This window comes from Dryobates pubescens, chromosome 4, assembly GCF_014839835.1.
Source record: "Dryobates pubescens isolate bDryPub1 chromosome 4, bDryPub1.pri, whole genome shotgun sequence".
Taxonomy (NCBI): Eukaryota; Metazoa; Chordata; class Aves; order Piciformes; family Picidae; genus Dryobates; species Dryobates pubescens.
In genome coordinates, this window is record NC_071615.1 from 44581849 (window position 1) to 44601782 (window position 19934).

General features: G+C 41.1%; 1 protein-coding gene across 1 annotated transcript in view; it reads left to right on the forward strand.

Annotated features, from left to right (window-relative positions):
- The window catches only part of CREB5 (cAMP responsive element binding protein 5), a 280457-nt gene that overhangs the window by 83017 nt on the left and 177506 nt on the right, over positions 1-19934 (forward strand). Inside the window, exon 5 of the mRNA XM_009908587.2 lies at positions 9244-9416. Coding sequence (XP_009906889.2) covers positions 9244-9416 — 173 coding nt within the window. The remainder of the gene's footprint in view (positions 1-9243; positions 9417-19934) is intronic.

Below are 19934 nucleotides of genomic sequence, written 5' to 3' on the forward strand. Positions count from 1 at the left end.
TCTGATATTTCAGAAGGTAACTGGTGAAAACAAGACAGAGAGAGAGAGGTAAAGGCAGCACATTTTTCCTTAACTAAGCTGCAGAATGTCAGAAGTATCTTTGAGAATTCAGAAAATACTTCCTTGTAGTATCTGTCTGTATCAGTATTTGTCTGTAGTTGTTGCTGTACTCCCTGAAAGTGAACTTTTTATTAGCTGTAAGTGTATTTAACTCTGTTGCTTTCTGTGTAGACAGTCTGCCTTCCTTAAACCTTAATGTTTTAAACTCATTGGGCTACAAAGATTATTGATTCAGTCTGAATGCCTCCAACTGATGAACCTAATTCTCTAAGTACTTTCAGTGCAAGATCTAGATTAAATGAGCTCTGCTCTCTGAAAACATCAACCTAAAATTGGCTGAAATTATTTTGGATGCTGCAGAATTGCATCTTTGCCCTTGTGATTACTTCACAGGGGATCTGGTGAATTAGCTTAATCCCATGTTGATGCTTCTTTGTCCTCTGTATGATTTTTCAATGCTGAAAACAATTTCCTTACCAATTCACTTGTCAACCCACTCCACACCTATGATCCCTTGTGTGTAGCAAATGGTCTGTCTGGGTGCTTTTGGAAGCCACTATTGGCCTTGGTTCCTGGAACTTTCCCAACGTTTTGTTTTAGTTTCCATGTAGTACTAGGCAGCCTGGCTCAGCGTCGCTGCTGCAGTGGGTTGGGATTGAAAGAATATTTAGGGAGATGTATTTTATTACCAGGGTAGCAGCATTTCCACTTGACTTCTTAGCAGAAGAGTTAAGCCTGCTGGTTTTCTGCTTGAAACTACCTGAATGGAATTTCACTGGCTGTTTTGTTGCCACCATCCTTGCTCTCCTTTACCAACTGCTCTCTCTGAAAAAATGTTCTGGTCGCTGAATGCAGTCAGGCAGCCATTGCCGTGACTCATGCGTGATGCCAGCAACTTTCTGCCAGTGAAAGCAATGATGAGAATTTCAAAGAAGCTTTAAATAAAATATAACAAATTTAAATGCCAGAGTGCTGTCTCTGTGAATGTCCTATTAACAGATTATAAATGGTTTGCATAATGTGGAAAAGCCCAGTGCCTTCATTTAGTGGTATCAAAGGCTTGTTTAAAGCAATTCCTGGAGGACTGCCGCTCTGCCCCCCAGCTTTCTCCTTCATGATGGATAAAAACAAAACTCCTTACAATAAAGAAAGGAAAGCCAGGTTTTTCAACTACCCTCTGACTGGCCTCCAGATCTGGCAGCTGCTTTTGGGTGTCTAATTGCTTGTCCTGCAGAAGTTGACATGCACCTACTTTGAGAAGGCTCTTTGAGTACCCACTTTGTATATGCATTCTGTCCAATTTACAGAAATTAAATGATAGAACTGGAGGGAAAATATCAGAGTAGAGCTAGCTTGTAGTACTGTTTTTTGTTTGTTTAAATTTATGTAGTTTCCTGATTTTTCTGGATTCATGGATAAGTATTAGATACAGAGACACACTGTAAAATAGTCGATAAGACACTGGACCTAGAAAAAAAGACCCCTTCCAAATGACTCTCTTTCTCTCTTTCTTTCTTCCTCTTTCCTTGCTTTGTCTCTGGACTCTTTAAGCTTGTAGGCAAGTGTAGCCCATCAATGTGTCTATACAGATCTTAGCACGCTAAGGCCTTAATTTCAGCTGAGGCCTCTAGGAATTCCACCTAGTAAGTATGCTGGCAAATCTTTTTTTCTTCCCTTTTCAAGTTCCTTACTAGTGCTTCTCCACTGGAAATTCATGGCCTGCTCCCTTGTTTACAGAAATCTAATGGGACCATAATTGGGTCCCCAAGATATCATTACAGATATAAGCCAGCTTTTCCTTAGAGTTTATGGAGAATGTATTTTCTTACAAACATGCTCTTTATAAAAGGGTGGTTGTTTTGTGTTTATTGGTGTTCCTTCTGCTCTAGAGAGTACATTTGAGAAAACTAGCTCCAGCATGGCATATAATGTTTCATTAGCAGGCATAACCTTGTTTATTTGCTTTTTAAAATTGTATTTAGAAAAGGAAATCAGTTTGCACCATTGACATATTGCCAGGTTCCTGTTTATAAATGTCACAATAGGCATCTTGGAAGAAATTAAATAGTCAGTTTATGGCTTTTGCATAAAGTGTGACAGAACTGGGTAGAGCCAGGCAGCCAGTTGTGCTCCCCCTGTTTTGCAGCCTCCCAATTAGAGGATGCAGTGTGGTGTTGGCAGTGCAAAACGCCCCGAGTGACCCCAACTGTGCTGTGCACACTTAGTGTTACTGATGCTTATTTGAACAGAAGAAGCTCTTTGTGCTATGTTGCTTAAATGGATTTCTTGGGCAAGTAATTGTGTATGAAACAAGCAACCCTAAGGAAAATGGGAGATATCTGTAGGAAACTTCAAGACAAGCATGCAATCTGATGTCATCTTTTCCCATAGAGAAGCTATTTCCTTTCAAAGTCTGGTGAGACCAGTCTTCCAAAATTTCTTTCTGCTTTAAAGTATGTTCATTGCATTTCCTTTATATCACTTTTTTTTTTCCCTTTTCCCCTAGTAAATGGTGGGTGCATCTGGTGTGCACCATAAATTAAATACTGTGCATGTAAAGAAAGCCTCATATGTCAAAAGTATAGCCTGGACAGACATGCTGGAAAGGGCATGAGGAGGGTAGTGGGGGGAAGAGGGGAGGGAATAGTGGAAGACAAGGGTTATCTTTCAGTATTCATTTCTTCTGGTAATTAGAGGGCACCACTGAATGTCTGTAATTAGATCATGTCACAAAAATTAAGATAAAAGACCAAAAAATGCTAACTCTCCTGCATTTTGTTCATAATATCAGAGGAGTCAAAGGATTTGCTTAAACCAGCGGCCAAAGTGGAGGATAGGCAGGGGGCCTTAACTTGCTTTTGGAAGAAGTTCATTTGTGTTACACCAAGAAGGTGTGGGGAAGAGACCAGAGGAGAAGACAGTGCAGTCCAGGTACCCGAAGGGCAGAGGCCAAGTGAAAGCATGTCAGAGGTTGGCCCACAGTACAAGCTGTGTTGCAGAGATTTTGTGCAGGGCTTTGAGTAGTGGTGGTGACTGCTTGTGCTAGTTCTACAACACAGAAGTGAGGGAAAGTAGCACATAAAAAAAACTCTGTGTTGAGATAAGAGTTTACTGAATAAAAGAGAGAATAATACTACAAATGCACAATTACCTTAGCCTAGTTGCAGAAAAAGCACAGCAAACAGAAGCAGCAAGTAGAAGCAGGTGAGCTAAAACCCAAACCAGGGAGCTACTCCCCCATCCTCCTCTATCCCACTGCCCTCTCAGCAGAAGAGAGCAAACACCCAAAACTGCAGAACCCAGGAGCAACAACCAGATCAGAAAACCTCTTATGTGACCCTCTGAACTTCAAGCCCCATAATACTTTGCTCCAGCCAGCACTTTCATGTTGAAGCTGGCATCAGGCAGGATGAATTTTAATACCAGCAACAAATATTCAACCTGTGACACTGCTGCAGCCTGGAGATGGCTTCTGTCTGGCTTAGCACTTCATACATCTGCCCTGTGTGTTGTGCCATGCTTCTTAGTGTGCTGCAAATTAGCAGATGCATCGCTCGGTGCATCTCAGAAAGTCTTTCTGGTAGCACAGTAAATAGTAGCTATCGAAAGAAAATGGGATGAAAAGATTATTTATGAGGGTTGTTGTTGTTGTTTGTATCTGTTCAGGAGCAAGGCAGCATGTCAATGTTTAAGAATAATTTATCCTAAGACAACAAAGAGGAAGTTTCCCTGCATGTTCCAGCAGAAATATTTAGGATAAAATTTTGCAAAGCTCCTGCCAGCCCCAGTAAACAGCTCTGATTGATTAATTAGCAGTAATTGCCCACTAGGGTCCCAAAAGACTGAAGACATTTGGAAAAAAAGGCCTTGGGCTACTAAAAGTCCTTAGATACCCTTAGAAACATTATCTCTCTTTGTCAGGCAATTCTAGTTACGATGCTCTGAAGCAGTATTTAAACTCTGAAGCGGTTAAGCTCTGGTCTGTGAGCTGCTGGTGGTCGCAAAGCTGTGGTAAGTCATCTGCAGCTGATCTGCGGAACCATCTTGCCTTAATTACACAATTTATGATAAGAGCACAGAGTGCTCTCTGAGAAATTCAGAGGGTTGACAGAGATCTGTGATCCAAAAAATTGGAAACCAGTGGCCAAGACTGACAAGTAGAGACTCAAAGCTTTATGGTTTCTGTGAGAGCAATGTTTCCCTCCTTCTCCCATCTGCCTATCATTACCTGTCATTTTCGAGTAAGGAGTTGAAGTTTTCTTTACATTTTTACCCCTAGGAGATCAGGTTGATAACATTTGACTGAGCAGTAGGGCCTAGGGTTCAAGAAGTCAGACATACTCGTACTGCTCCTGGTGTACAACGCTCTTCAGTATTGTGTGGATAGCTGTGTCCAGTCAGGGGTGGAAATTAGGTGGGGTTTGGGGTCAAGGAAGAGTCCTTCTGCATTGGGGGATATATCATGCCTGCTGCTTTTTTAATGTGCTATTTTTAATGAGGTATCTTTTAAGTGGGCATTTGATTTTCCATGAAATGTTTTAAGGAATAGATCCCTTGTAATTGATTCTGTGTTTTTATTTGTCAGCCTCACTCAGAGACCTCATACCTCTTGCTAAGTAAGGGAGTTAAATGGATTTTAGCAGTCTGCAAGAAGATCTTTGTGCTTTGGCCCTATGCTTGATGTTACTACTCAGTATTTTCCTGCAGTTCTTTCATGTGTCCTCTTCTCTGCTTTAGTTCTTTTTTTAAAAAGCAAAGGTATTGCATTTCAGTCTCTACCAAGTTTATGCTCTCCCATCTCAGGCACAGTGGAAAGTTTTTCTTTCCTTTCTTGCCCTCGCTTCTGAGTTGATGCCTTTTCTCTTGAATTATTTGAGAAATAGATAAAGTTCCTGTTTGGGAAAATAGAGCTAAATATATATTTATTTATTTTTTTCTGCAGAAAACAGATTAAAATGCAAAAATTTTCCTTTGTCTTAAATAAATTGTATTTTCTCTCTGTCTTTCATGGCAACCATGGCATACCTCCTGGCCTCAGAACTTTTTTCAATGTAAAATTGATAATAAGTGACAGCTCTGTTGATCTTAGAGCAGAATGCTCCTGGATGATTCTTCAGTCTGCATAAAACTTGTATTTGCAAGTTTTATTAAACCTCACAATTTAAGCAAAAAGAGTAGTAGGAAAACGAAAGCTCACTGTGGTTCAGAAACTCGATCTTCACGGTTTAAAACTCTGTTTGAAACTCAGAGTATCCCAGTGGATTATAAAGGATGCATCCATCTTCTGCATCCTGAGCCTTCAGCAGATAGAGATGTGTGATACAGGTGGTGCCATGTGGCATGGATGGGTGTTTCTCTGGAAGAAGCAGGGTTTAGTGGAAACGGTGACTGCCTGGAGTAATGGGCTGTATTTCGCCTGTGACTGTGGAGCTGTTTTCACTGCTGCGCTTGCCAACAGGGCGTGTGTTCTTGTGATGTGTAATCCTCTCCACCAGAACATGGAAGCATGACTTCAAGAAGTTTTTAGCCTTTAGAAAAAAAAAAAAAAAAGTGTGTTGCCTGTCCAAAGTTAAATGATTGCATGTGGGAGAAAAATGATCAAATGTTTTCTTCAAAGTCTGAAGCTAAAATGGGGAATACAGAGTAACTGAGAAGAAGTCTGCTGATGATCTATTCCCTTTCCTGCTGCAGCTGGAAAGGTTGAGAATGAGCACGTTGATTTAAAAGCAGTTTGTGGATGTGTCTTGTTGGGTTTTGTTTTATTTATTTGAATGTTAAATACGGCTGGAGGCCTCACCTGCAATATTGCATCCAGCTCTGGGCTTCCCAGTTCAAGAGGGACACAGGGATCTACTTGAGAGAGTCCAACGGAGGGCTACAAGGATGATTAAGGGACTGGAGCACTGCCCTGTGAGGGAAGGCTGAGAGCCCTGGGGCTGCTTAGTCTGCAGAAGACTGAGAAGGGATTTAATAAATGTTTCTAAATATCTGAGGGCTGGGCATCAAGAAGGAAGGGGCAACCTCTTCTCACTTGTGCCCTGCGATAGGACAAGGGGCCATGGATATAAACTACAGCACAGGAGGTTCCACCTCAACATGAGGAGGAACTTCTTCACTGTAAGGGTCACAGAGCACTGGAACAGGCTCCCCAGAGGGGTTGTGGAGTCTCCTTCTCTGGAGACTTTCAAGACCCATCTGGATGCATTCCTGTGTGACCTGTGCTAGATTGTATAGCCCTGCTCTGGCAGGGGGGTTGGACTTGATCTCTGGAAGTCCCTTCCAACCCCTAACATCCTGTGATCCTATGAATGGGCGAGGAGCACATATATAAGCTATAAAAGCTCATCAGTGTTATAATCCTAGTTTCTACTTCAGTGGAGTGACTGGGAACTTTGGTGAGGATGAAATTTAGGCCTAGAGGAAACAAATTTATCTTAATTTTTGGATCTTGTCTGAGATGCATTAAATGAATCTTAGGAGCATGGGATGACTTCTGTGTCTCTACAGCTCCTGGTATGTGAGTGGCCTGTTCCCTGTGTGAACATTAAGATTCAGATTGATAAAGTGGGGAATACTAATGATCTTATAATCTCTCCTCTAATGCTGAAGGACAATTGTGAAGATGTTTGAGAAAACTGTGTGTCATGCTTTCTTAGAGCATGGACAGTTCTTGGATTTCTTAAAAGGCAGAGGGAGAGCTCTGTCCATATTGTCATTCCTGTTGACTTCTCTGTGTTGAATTGCTGGGAGCTCCCTGCTCAGAATCAATTCATCTTAACCATTGGTTTAAGTGTTGGAGAATGAAAGGGGGAATAAAAATGAGATGTTCTCCATGGAAACCTGGTGAAAGAGTGTGCAGAACTCCTTAAAAGTGTATCTGGAAGCAGCCTAGCTAATTAACAATTCTGTGAAGTGGAGATGTCAATTTTGACCAACACTGCTGACTTTGTCCTGTTTCTACAAAGGACCAAAGTCAAGTCTCCAGGGAGCTTATTAATATACTATCCAGATCCATTCAGAATTGGGTACAGAGCTCAATAAATACAGCAGGGCCAATTAAGAGTTCTAAAGATCATCTGCATCACATGTGATGAACCTAAACTTGCTGCTCTGGGGATACAGAGTCGTTCTGCATGAGACTTGACCAGATAAGCTTGGTGTCATATCTATTATGCATCACCTTCCTGCTGTCTTTCAATGCATGGGCATTATCATTTAAGTATGAACTTGCTTGAACTTCTCTGTAAATTCACAAGCATTTCAGTGATTGTAAATTATTCTGGGATGGCATGACTCTCACATTCATAAGAAAAGGATTTGGCAGAGTTTGACATTTTATTGGGAAATCTTAGGCTTTCTCTTGGCAGTGTAGTATAAAAGTATAGTTCCTGCCCAACAGTACTTCTTGTATTGCTGAGAAGCTATTGGATATCTGGATGGATTGGCAGGTTTTTATTCTGGTTTTGCATACAATGCATCACATTTAGGCTACTTTCTCCAAAGTTACAATTTATTGGAAATAGTTCAAACTTTGAAAAGGGTGTTACAAGTTCATGCATGTAAGATAACAATTACAATGTCTTACAGACTGGAAGGCATCTTAAAGATCATCTAGTTTCAACACCCCTCCCATGGGCAAGGACACCTTCCACTGGACCTGGCTGCTCAAGGCCTCATCCAACCTGGCCTTGAAAACTTCAGGGATGGGGCATCTACAGCTTCTCTGGGCAACCTGTGTTTTTTCATGCCCATCATAATTCATACTATTTGTACCTGAGAGAAGCCTGGAACTGTAAGGGAAAAGGGCAATAGGAGGAGAAGAAAATGGAGATACTGAATATAGGAGCCACAGGAATCTGATGTTTAATCTCTAAGATCTGCTCTGCCATGCTACAACAAAATCCATTCAAAATTTGTTCAAGCACTGGGGTACCAGCTAAGACCTTTAATGGGAATTTTGTAATTATTGGCTGCTTTTCCACGAGGAATGGCATCTAAAGGGTTTATGCTTGTTTTGATTCAGTATGCAATCTTTCTTTTGTGTCTGGGATTCAATATGTTGTTTCCCTCTCCTCTACTCTGCATTTTATGAGATCTCCACGTTGCCTTTCTCACCACCTTTACCTATCATTGGAAAATTCTATAAATTGGAATTTTGAATGAAGTTTAACTTTAGTTTTCAATCCTAAGCATTGCAGTGGTCAGGAAGGTGCTTTATGTGAGTCTCAGTGCCAGAGTGTGCTTGTAAAGGGCTTTTTTTCCCCTTTTCCTCAGAGCAGCAAGAGGTGATAATGGAAAGTTTCTTTTCATCTTACTATTAATAATCCACAGGTTGCTGCCTGATAGGAAAAACAATGCTCCTAAGGCTACTGTATGTATCGTATGTATACATTGTGGGTTACCTCTGGCTTGAGGGGTTTGTTTTTAAACACAGGCCAAGTCAAACCCTGCAGTTTAGCAGCAGTGTGTAGCGTGTGTGAGTGTGTGCAGACACATCAGGAGAGAAGTTTTATTCCATGGTTCCTTCCTTACCAGGATCCTGGTATCTCATGGCTTGTTTGCTCTGTGAATTGGAGGCATTTGTGAACTTCCTTTTTAAAACCCCAACTTTTTAAGGGCTCCAAGTTACCTGAAGCAAAGGTTATATATGTGCAAACACAGTGCTGTAATTCTGGGCCTCTGGGATGTTATTGCTCTGCAAAATATATGGAGGCTAATAGAAATGACTGTTTTGTGATGTACCACGTACTGTTTGTTCCCTTGGGACTATAAACCTTGATTTGCTTGTCAGTCTAAGCAGACCTAGTACACAGTAAACCCATGTGATAAATCAAGGTGCCCTGAACTCACCACAAAAGCAATTTTAAAACAAAATAGGTGAATCTGTGCTAACTAGCCCCATTGTAAATCATGAGTCAGAACCAGGGAAGAGTGATTAGTCAGCTTGTGGGTGTTTTCCCAGTTATATTACCCTGTAAAAGTTAAGAGTTATTTTTCATTTCTTTATCGTCATTGGTTACAACAAGCTCTATTGACTTGGGATTTACAAGAATCCAGCAACTCTTCATATTGTTGATACTTTCAGATTGGTAATTGTATTCCTGTAGAACAGAAACCCAAGATAAGCCCTGTTATCTGATTTTCAATTTTCTCCACCATCTCCCATTTCCCTTCTTTTCACAGAATATCTCCATGCATAACACAGTCGGAGGAGCAATGGCAGGACCTGGATCTCACCAGCTGACAAATACCAGGATGCCAAACCATGACACCAGCGTTGTGATTCAACAAGCCATGCCTTCTCCACAGTCCAGTTCAGTCATTACACAAGCACCTTCCACAAATCGACAGATTGGGTGAGTCCATTGCCATTTTCTCATTTCTCTGGTTCTCTGGCTCCAGCAGCTGCATGTAGGATCGGATGTCCTTGTGGTTCACAGGGTTCAGATGCATGCATGTTGTCCTTGTGGTTCTTGAGGTTATGGAGTTTACTCTTGATTCTGCCAGCATGTGGCAAAGACCCCATGTGTTGCAGGCTGTGGGGCAATGACCATGTTACTACACTTACTGCAGGCCCAAGACTTCAGTTCAAAGGGAACAGAGTGCTGTACTGGTGGGGAAATCTTGCTTTTTCTATCTAGTTTTTAATTGTTATCTACTTCCATTCAAAGTTGTTTCTGTAGCTGCTCTGAAGCTGATCCTTTCACTTTCTTCAATGGGAATTCTGGGCACTCAGTGGCACCGGGCTATTTCCTATGTAGGAAATGTGGGAATGCTAGAAGACAAAATAAAACGCCCGTTGAGATAAGTGGATTTTGGCACAGAGACCTCTGTGAACAGTTGTTCAATTCGTGATGATGGATCCATATTTATTGCCTTAAATTGACAGTGTGGATGCTTATTGTATTGGCCTGAATGCCAATTGTGTGCTCGTGCTTGGAGAGCTGTGTGAACAAAAACATCCGTGTTTTGTACGCCCTGCTACTTTCAGCACACGTGAGGCCCTCACAAGTCACAATAACTTTTTTTCAATTATTCTGGGAACTGCCTAGATGGATTGAGGGTACAGTTTTTCATCACACAACTCTGAGGATTTGGGGGATTTTATACATGAAGATATATGGATAAGAAGAGATATCAGCGGGCTAAGAAAGAAGAAGCAGTGTAGATTTGTTATCTGTCATTTGGTCACATCCATTTTATGATAAATGCAAAAGCAGTCTTTGTCTCCAGTCATTGTCTAAAGAATTGATGAGGGACTTGCAGTCTCTTCAGAGTAAAACCAAGAAGTTAAATCCTGGCACTGAAAACTCAAAATCGAGTTATTCTTGGGTTTTCTTTCAGGATTATTGGTGTGTGGGGAAGGATATACACCACAAGCTCTCCATCTCCTGATGCTGTAGTGGCAGGGATGGCTTGTGGGTTTGATGGCCCCAGGAGGGTTTTCCAGCCACACACTGAACACATGTTCCATCTGGTGCTCCAGTTTAGTGCTTTTAGCAAAGCTCCTCTCCTTTCATTTTATTGCTGCTTCAAGATTTGATTCTTAATATAGTAATCTGACAGCACGGTCAAGTAAACATATTTGAGAGACGTGCCTTTGTATATGTTGCATATTGCCAAAACACAGTGGTGGAGATTTCATGTGCAATACCATTCACCTGTGAATCTAGGAAGGTTGTTGTCTTCTCTGTGTCTCATTCTGTTTAAAGACAGGGAGCTAGGAGAGAATAAACAGTTTGGTTTTCAGTTTTAGAAAGAAAACCAGTTAATGCCAGTATTTAGGTTAAGAATGATTAAGCTCCTGCTCAAATTGTGACTTAACAGGTCTAATGGTTGTTATGATCCTAATTAGAAGAAAATAAAAGCAGACAACTTTTAATACTCAGTGGTGAGGTGTTTTATATGGGACTGTACTTGGCTTCCAAACAATTGTTTCTATATAGTGAGAATAAAACTGCCTGTGGTTTTGCAAGACCCCATCAGTCAGGTTTTAGGTTTGCTTTTGTTCAAGACCACAGAAATTACAACCTCCAAAGTTGGAGTGGCTGAGGACAAAAAGGGGTATTTCCTAGTTTGTGGTGTGTGTCTCCTTTGGGAAACTTTGTCATGACATATCTTAATTCTCCCCTGTCACTGAATCACACAAACGTTTCCTGAGTCTCAGTCCAAAGCTGCTCTACTGGGAGGCAATTGTCAGCATTTTAGTCTCTGTGTGAATTGGTGTGTGAATGAGACTTATGGTGTGACCTCCAACATACTCAGTTCCCCATTCTTCCCTCTTCCTAGGAGGCTTTGTTTTTTTGTTCATGGTGTGTCCAAGGAGATAATTGCTGCATTTTCAACTTCATCTACTTGCCAAAGCGTTGAGCATCCTTGTTGTTAGTCCTCTTTTTCGTCTGTCTTTTCCCTGTGGTGCCTGTTTTATTTATTCAAAGAACGTATTTTATCGTTTCCATTTAGTTTCATCTTATCCTTCTAAACGTGCTGAGAATTCTTCCCAAAGCTCATTTATGAGGGATACAGACTGGACAGTGGTTTTGATATTAGGCAACTGAAGAAAAATCCAGATGGTTACAGAAAATGTTTGAGTTCTGCCAACTTTGGCCTTGCAGAGTTGAGATGGTTCAGCTTTTTAACAAGCGCAAATTCTGAGGTGCCCAAATTGGTGGTTTTGAGTTGGATTCCCCATTTAAAAAAACCCAAACCAAAACAACAACATCTGAAGTTACCCCAAGGGGTAGATGAATCCTTATTTGGAGAATTGTGCCAGGAAATACTCCTTTTAATGAGCAATAAAACCAGCAGAAAGCAACTGGGTAAAACTCTCATTGAGTTCTGTAAGAGCAGGATCAAGCCCTAAAGGTTATATAGAACCATCTTGTAGCAATATTCTGATTTTTATCACAACCACAAATATTTTAGTGTCAGACTATGGCCAAGCCACCTGCAAATGTTTGTGATGGCCTTACTCCAATGAAAACAGGCAACAGCAATGAAAGTCTTCATTTAGACCCTGCTTTTAGGCTGTGCTCTACTAACAGAGAATGGGACCCACCTGTGCCCGCACACAGCTCATTTCATGATGAGGAGTGGGTGAGTTCACAGCATCTGGCATTCCCCAGAGATGTAATTTTCCCCTACTTTCTTCTCTCCTTCTCTTTTTCCTCCTTCTCCCTCCAATCTTCCCCCTCCCTCTGTACCTCTTTTTTTTCCTGTCCCCTACTCTTACTCTGGGGGCTTGCATAGAAAAGTGAGATATTGACACAGGGCATGGGAAAACAGGACAGAGTGAGCATTGTGGGGCAGGGCTTACTGGCACAGTGTATGTACATACATTGTTTCAGGTATTAAGCTTCAGCTATTACTGTGAACAGGCAGCCAGCCAGATTAATCAGAAAAAGGGAAGAGCATGAAGGTTAATAACTTAAAAAATAAGACAGAGGGCAGTCCTTCTTTCCTCCCACCATGTATCTTGGTTGAGAACAAACAGCAACATGATCATTACAGCAAGCTAGCAGGTTGGTATAAAGGTCCCAGATAGCATTTATGTGGTAAGGCAGTCTCCAACCTTCTTGCCATCCCTCCTCCTTCCCCGCCAAGCCTTTAGCATGTGGGAGGAATGCTGTAACTAGTAACTACTTGTGCTGATGAAAAATCAGTTGAGGAACACTTAGCAGTGAAGGGTGTCTTTGGCTGATTAATAGCACATCATTTCAAGATAAGATACATGGAGGAAAAGCAGTAAAGCACACAGAGGAAGGGGAGAAAAAAATGATATAAGACATACATTTGTCAGAGGTATAGAAAGGCAGATAAGCTGAATCAGCTCAAGATATGGGGCTCTGAAGTAGGCTGTACAATAACTGTCTTCTTTTTTAAGCAATAACTTGATTTTTTTCAGTAACAGCATTCAGCAATGTACGTGAAAGTTATGGTCAGACAAATTAGTGACAACACAATACTCTGGCTGCTTTATCTGGGTATGACTTTTGGTGGATAAGATGTCTTTTTCAGACCAGCAATTATTGTAGGTGGCCACTGCCTAACAGCTCAGCGTTCCAGGAGAAAGGAACCTGCTGCTGGTTTTCAAGCTAGTAGCAGATATAATTAGTAATTATTTGAGCTTGAAAGGCACTGGTGCAGCTCTGTGGCTGAAAGACAACCCAAGAGGACTGAATTTTGTCAGGTCCAGCAAGCTGTTGATGTTGGTTAACATGTTAACATTGCACTAAATGGAGAAAGTGATACAAGTCCGGTTTCAGTGAACTCAGGCTCCAGAGTGGCCATAGAACACCAACCATGTGATGCAGATTGCCTGTTTTCAAAGTGGTGTAGAGCATTTTAATCAAGATAAGATGGTCTTCTGGCACAGCATCAGAAGGGAAAAATTGCAACCACATTTGGTGAAATGCAAGCAGGTAGGAAAAGGCAACAAAGGGCTTTGGAGGATGCCTCTGGTGCCTTTATGTACTGCAGAATCATGGTATCGGGGGAGGACAGCCTTCCAGCACTCATTTTAACACCTACGTGTTTCCTTCCTGGTCCTCTTTCTTCCCTCTTACAATGCCATACATTGCTTTCTGTTTCCAGTTTATCATCTTTTTACAGGGTTGAATGCCTTCCAAACAGAAGGGCATGGGAAAAGGAGCGGTCATGAAAACTGCATGTAGTGGGCCTAGCGGAGGATCAGTGACACAGTGAAGAGCCCAACTCATTATGACTGACTTGGGGATTTGAAAAATGGAAAAAACATCTCAGCCATAGTCTTAATCTGAGGGACCTTAGATGGTAGGGCAGGACTCCTCTGTGGCAAGACAAGAGTTTTACTATAGCACCAAGCTGTCTGAGACTGCAGCTGCTGCGTGAGTTCTGAGGGTGTCCTGCTACCATCCTTTATAGCTTGAGGAAACAGAAAAAAATCTTGTAAGAGATGTTCAATGGCAGAAGCCCTTCTATAATACAGCCAGCTCTGAAAGGCATTTGGGATAGGCTGGTAACTCAGAAGAGTCTTTGTACATGCCAGAGGAAGTCTCTCTTTGAGCTCCTAGTAAGTTGGAGGATTGTGTGGTGTCAAAGAGGCTAAGGAATGATGTGCGTCTATTAAATTCAAAGATCAGTTCCCTTTGTGGGAAATCTGAGATATGAGCTTATGTTCCAACTTGTGTATTTGAACTGAATCACCACAGTTTGTTGTGAGATGAGAAGAAACATGCAGTGAGAGATGAAATATCAAATGACCTCTCAGGTATTTGATCAGATTCATTCCATACCCCTGGCTGTGCAGAATGTAAGAACAGTTACATCACTGTAAGAGGAGGAAAAAGGAAAGGTGGAAAGAGGGAGCATCTGACAGTGTCATTCTGTCCAAGTGTTTGGTGTTTTTTGTTCTTTTTTTTTCTTCTGTCTTTCTACCCAGAGTTGGGCTTTAATCTCTGCTTAATACTCCTGCTTGTTTTTATTCTGTTTATGCTGAGATGTTTTCTGTACTCCCTTCTTATGCACTGACTTTGGCCAAACTTAAAATGGAATCCCATCAAGCCACATGTGTACAGCAGCCACAAGTCCCTGGGAAGCTCAGGTGAATTAGTTAGGAAATCACTACAAGTGAACATTCACAGGAACAACTTGTCTCATAGCTTACAGCAAGGGAGAAAATGGAATCTGTTTGATGGATCCTCTCAAGCTGTTTTATCCCTTTTAGATAGCTGCTGCCTAGGTCCTCACACTGATCCACAGACCAAACCATGTCACTCTGATGTTTGGAAGCTCTCTCTGCTTCCCAGCCTCCCCTGTTGTCTGCAGCGGCATGTTCAGGAGCTGCTGACTCAATCTCTCCTGACACTGCTGAGTCAGGAAGAAAAAGAGCAAACAGCACCCGCCTGTGTGTCAGACATAGCACAAAGGGGTGATTGTTCACAACATCTCTCCTTTTTCTCCAGCCACACACTCCCATGCCTTCCCAAAAACCCTTGCTTGCTGTAAGATCTAGAGAGGGGTTGGAAAGTACTGACATATATCAAGATGACTTTGAGGGGACTGAAAGAAGGATCATTAGCCAGGTAATAAATAGCCTGTCAACCAAGAATGGAAGGAGTTTAGTGTGTTTCTTATCTGGCTTGAAGTCAGCTGTTGTCCTGAAAGATATGTGCTTGTTATACTTGTTGGCTAAATTTATTAATGAACACGTTATTTTATGCCTAGCATTTTCTACTTGACAAAAGCCCCAAGCTTATTAGAAATGTTGCTTGTTCACAGCAGGAACACCCAAAAGGAAGAACTGGGGACATTGTGTAACTTGCTGGTCACTGACTGTTATTAGAATTGGGAGAAGCAGCTCTCTTTCTCTCTTTCTTGATGGCTGTTTTAGATAGGCAGCGAAACCACACTTGAGCCAATTCTTATTTAAATGGTTTCTAGGAAATAGGCATGATATTTCCATTCTGGAAAGCTTGTTCTCCCCAAGAACTGTAGGCAAGTGAGATCAGAACAGCATGCTGCACCCATAATTATACCTGAACCTATTAAGCTTTCATAGGCATAGGTTGGCTTTCGTATCAAAGTCATAAATAAAGCTTAAATATGATATACAGAACTTGGAGAATACAGCATCGTTTGCTTTATTTTAGTGGTTGGTATCTCTTGTGTACCTCCCATGTATGTATAAAATATGCACTATATAAATCTTCTTTAAAGGTGTCATCGAAATTTATAGTCAGTGCTTCTGATTTATATAACTCTTTGAACTAAAACAGCTGTAAAATCATTTTTGGATGAGAGAGGACATCAGAATTTCAGTGGGTTTGATGAAACAGATCACGTTTTCCTAGATGTGAAAATGAGCATTAGAGCTCAGCACAGCCAAACGGCGTAGCTCTGCTCTTCATCACAGGTTTGCACTTAACATGCCCTGATCCATGATTCCAGTATGTGTTCTATCCAAGTGTCAGCCTGCTTGACAGGTAGCTAAGCTGCAGTAAAACACTGACTCAAACAATATAGACTTTGTTTGCTGTGAGGCTTTAAAAAATGTATTTATTTTCTTTTGCTCTAAGAGAGGAACGCACAGGTTGCAGACAAACGGCAAGCTTTGGGATGCTGCCTCATGCCCGTACTAGGTCAGAGAAGGGCTTGAAGGTTTGCTGTGGTTGGCCCAATGACTATAATGAATGAGTAAAAAGTGAAGAATTTTGTGCAGAGAACTGTGATGGAAGTACAGTTGCTCAGTGAGAAGTTATGTTTCCATCAGTTTCACGAAGGGAGTTGGCGTGGATGTACTGAACAGAAACCACCTTGATTTTGACATGGTCTATCTTGTCATGGTATATTGAAATGCTTTCAAAGGGGTATAAAACCATACTGTGTTAAGTAAAGTGTTAATGGTGGTGGTGGTGTTTTTTTAAAGCTTGTTCCTGGCTGAAAAAACGTGACAACAGTTCAGACAAAAGTGTGTGGAGAAAAAAATACAGAAATGATAGACTATATGTGAAGGTCTCTTCCAACCTGGTCTATTCTATTCTATTCTGTTCTATGTGTATTGATTCTATTTTACCACCTGTAAAAGTAGGCCTCCCTATTAATAGATGAGTTGAGATTTAGATATTGGTGTTGTAAGACACACATATATGGTTTTATTTAGACTTATGGACGGGCCAAATACAGATTTGCAAAAGGGATCCAGAGCAAAATACAATTTAAGTCAAGCCCATAGTTAAATCTAAGATGACTTCTTTTAAACAAGTGAAATGATGCTTGATTTAAGAGAAGTAACCTAACTTAAATAAATCTGACATTTTGGAGACCTTCTAGCAAAATTCTGCATGGTAAATAATTATTTTAAGTTCTCTTAGCAATGCTCAGTAAAGAAATTGCTGAGGTCAACAAGAAACTGGTGTCTAGAGAGGTAGATTGAGAAGTGTTCATGTTGATGAGTGTAGGAAGAGTGTTCCTTGGTAGAAAGAATGAACTATGGAGTGCGGTTTAGAAACATTTACTGTTATAAGCATCTGTATTCTGCCAACAGAGACCTTTATTCTGAGCTCACATAAATGAAGTGGAATTTTGCCAGTGAAAGAAGGGGTTATGTTACTTCAGTTGTAGGATCCAGGTCCTAATTGGTTTATGAAATGAAGGGGGCAATCTCTGAGCAATTACTAGCTTCCACTGATGCAAGTGAAGTGAATCACAGCTGTTCAGATAGGGTCCATAAAAACCTGGCAAGTCATAAAATTTTTTCAGTGGACAATTCTCCAAATGAGTGAAATCCAAATTCCTAGCTTATTTGACAGATTTTAGAGAAGTGTATATATTTCCTAGGGAATTCTGATGTATATTGTGTTACTTTTATCTCATTCTTTAACCACAGCATTCAGGCTGACCAGTGCTGTAAATGTAAGGCCTCAAAGTAACTTTCTTACTCTTTTTGCTTGTCTTAAGACTGCTACCTCTGCTCTCTCGAGGGAGACCAAGCTGCTGGAGTTTAGCTGCAAGGTGCTGTCTGGGGGGACACTTTAGAAGAAAATCAAATATCTGGCTTCCTTTAGAAGAAAGTTAAATATGTGGCTCCCTTTCCTGTGGTGGTTTCTCATACCACATGCAAAAGGGTTGTCATATGTGTCTCATGGGAAGCTGCTTAAGAGGTGCAGAGATCTGAGCGGTGATGCTCTCCTGGTGCATCTAGGCAGAGCTGCATGCAGAAGGCTTCCCTCACGTGTAAATGACCATTATGAAAGTGGGCAAAAGGCAGCAGCAGTTTTTAAATAATCAAACAAGAATGTCTGTTAAACTCAACAGGCTGTTTTGGATGCCTGTTCCTGGTTAAAATACTGCTACAACATTTGAAGAAATGAACTGGAACTGGTAAATGAAGGAGACCAAATTTGAACCTATTTCCCGTATTTTCTCTTTTGCTTCAAGTGGTTTTGTTTGTCTGAGGTTACATGGCACAGGTGTGAAACTAAGTCCCTACTGAAAATACGTGGTCAGTAATTATACAATCAGAGCTAGTTAATTCATACAGCAAATGGAAGAGTAATATGGAGAACTTTACCTCTTCTACAATTAATTCCCTTTTTAGTTTGGTTGAATTTATTCTTTCTCTGCAGTTCATTCCAGGCCCACAGAGGAAAGGGACCTGTAGTGTCTTTGAATTTTCTGATCTGTGGAGAAACAAAATAGGAAGCAGAATAATATTTCTACTGTGAAGTAGCAAAGAAGGCTGGAAGAAAGCAGTGAGCGAGTTCCCTTTTTGCCCTGCTAAGTGGATGTGGAGAGAAATATGGATTCAGGGCTCTGCAACAGGGAAGAAAATCCATACTTGCTTCCAGATTTTCCTCTGGCCTCTATGTAGCTCTATTGTTCCAATAAGAGATTTGTGACTTGGAGGATTTATTCAAAATCTATATAAAACATAATAGGCAAAGTTCATTCCAGAAGCCATCAAGTGAAACTATATTTTTCTGTGGGGAAGCTGGGGTCCCTTCCAGTCTGGTCTTTTTCTGTACACAGGAAAAAAAAGCACTTCCTAGTAGCATGAAGCTTTGTGTTACATGGTAATGCAACATCAAGGCTTGTGGGGCCCTAACTCCTATAAAGAGAATACTAGAAACAATATTGGGCCCGAACAGAACCCATAAAATGTGGAGGGAAGCAAAAACTCTTATATAAAAGAAAAGAGGGATGGAGAACAAAAGTTAAAAGAAAAAAAGGCCAAAAAAAAAAAGAAAAAAAAGGCATTTCAGACCTCAGTGGGAAAAAAATTTATTTTGGAGGAAATATCCTTGGAAATGTTCAATTATTCTTATGACCAAGTTGGGAAGCTGCAAGATGTGTCCTTGCAGACAATGTAAGTGGCTCTAAGACCGAAAAAGCTACTTGATGTTAACAATAAAGCCCCACCAGTGCGGTACACATTTCCTTCTTACTCCTTCTGCTTGCCCATTATATGAACAGGAAAACAGAGATACCCCTGCCATGTTTACAGGCCCTGCCTTGTTATTTGTGTGATGGACAGAGAGCTAAAAGCTATGTTGCCAACACTGCTGATTGGAAAAACCTGGAACTAATCAAGGGACCTCATTTGTTAGTGCTCGTATGTTCACTGTGGAAATTACTTGGGAGAACAGTTCTGCTAGTACAGAACAGTGCTCTGTAACAGAACTGTTAAGAAGAATGGCAGAGGCAGTAACAGCTTTTGGGGAATAGGATGAAAAATATTAACAAAAAAAATTACTACATTGGCTTTGAACATTTTGGTGATTTTTGGTTTGTTTTGTTTGCTTTGTTTTCCAGTGGGGAAAAGAAAAGGTAGTTTGCCAGAACTAGATGACGACTTGTGAAGTTTTTACTTGAATGAAACTTAAGTTTCAGCTGAGTATTGGCTTATGTTGGTTTTATTACTGGGTCTGCTGAGTATTCCTTTCTGTGGTGTCTTCTTCCACAAACTGTGTGCACTGTGAAACCTTTTCATGCTATTTTTTCAAAAGCGAGGCTGTGCGTTTCAAAACAGAAAACAAGCTGCCCAGGCAGAGGGACTTTTTGTATTTAAGCATGCTGCTCCCTTTCTTCCTATGGTTTCTCCTGGGCTGCCTGCTTAATTCCAGCTCTGCTCCCACAGGCTGACACAGGTCTTTCTGTACAAGTTGAGTCATGGGACATGAGACGGGTTTACCTGTTTTATAAGTGCTTTTGTTGTCGCTGAGATACGATGTGCTTTTTTGGAGGGGTAGCAGCAGTGCTGTTGTTTCACTCCAGAAAGGTATATGGCAAATGTGGTGCAACAGAGAGGAGAGTTGATGAGTGAATGATCAGTATATTGCCATTAAGGCAACAGTGTATTGTCTACAGGAAAAAAACCACAACATACAGTCAGAAAT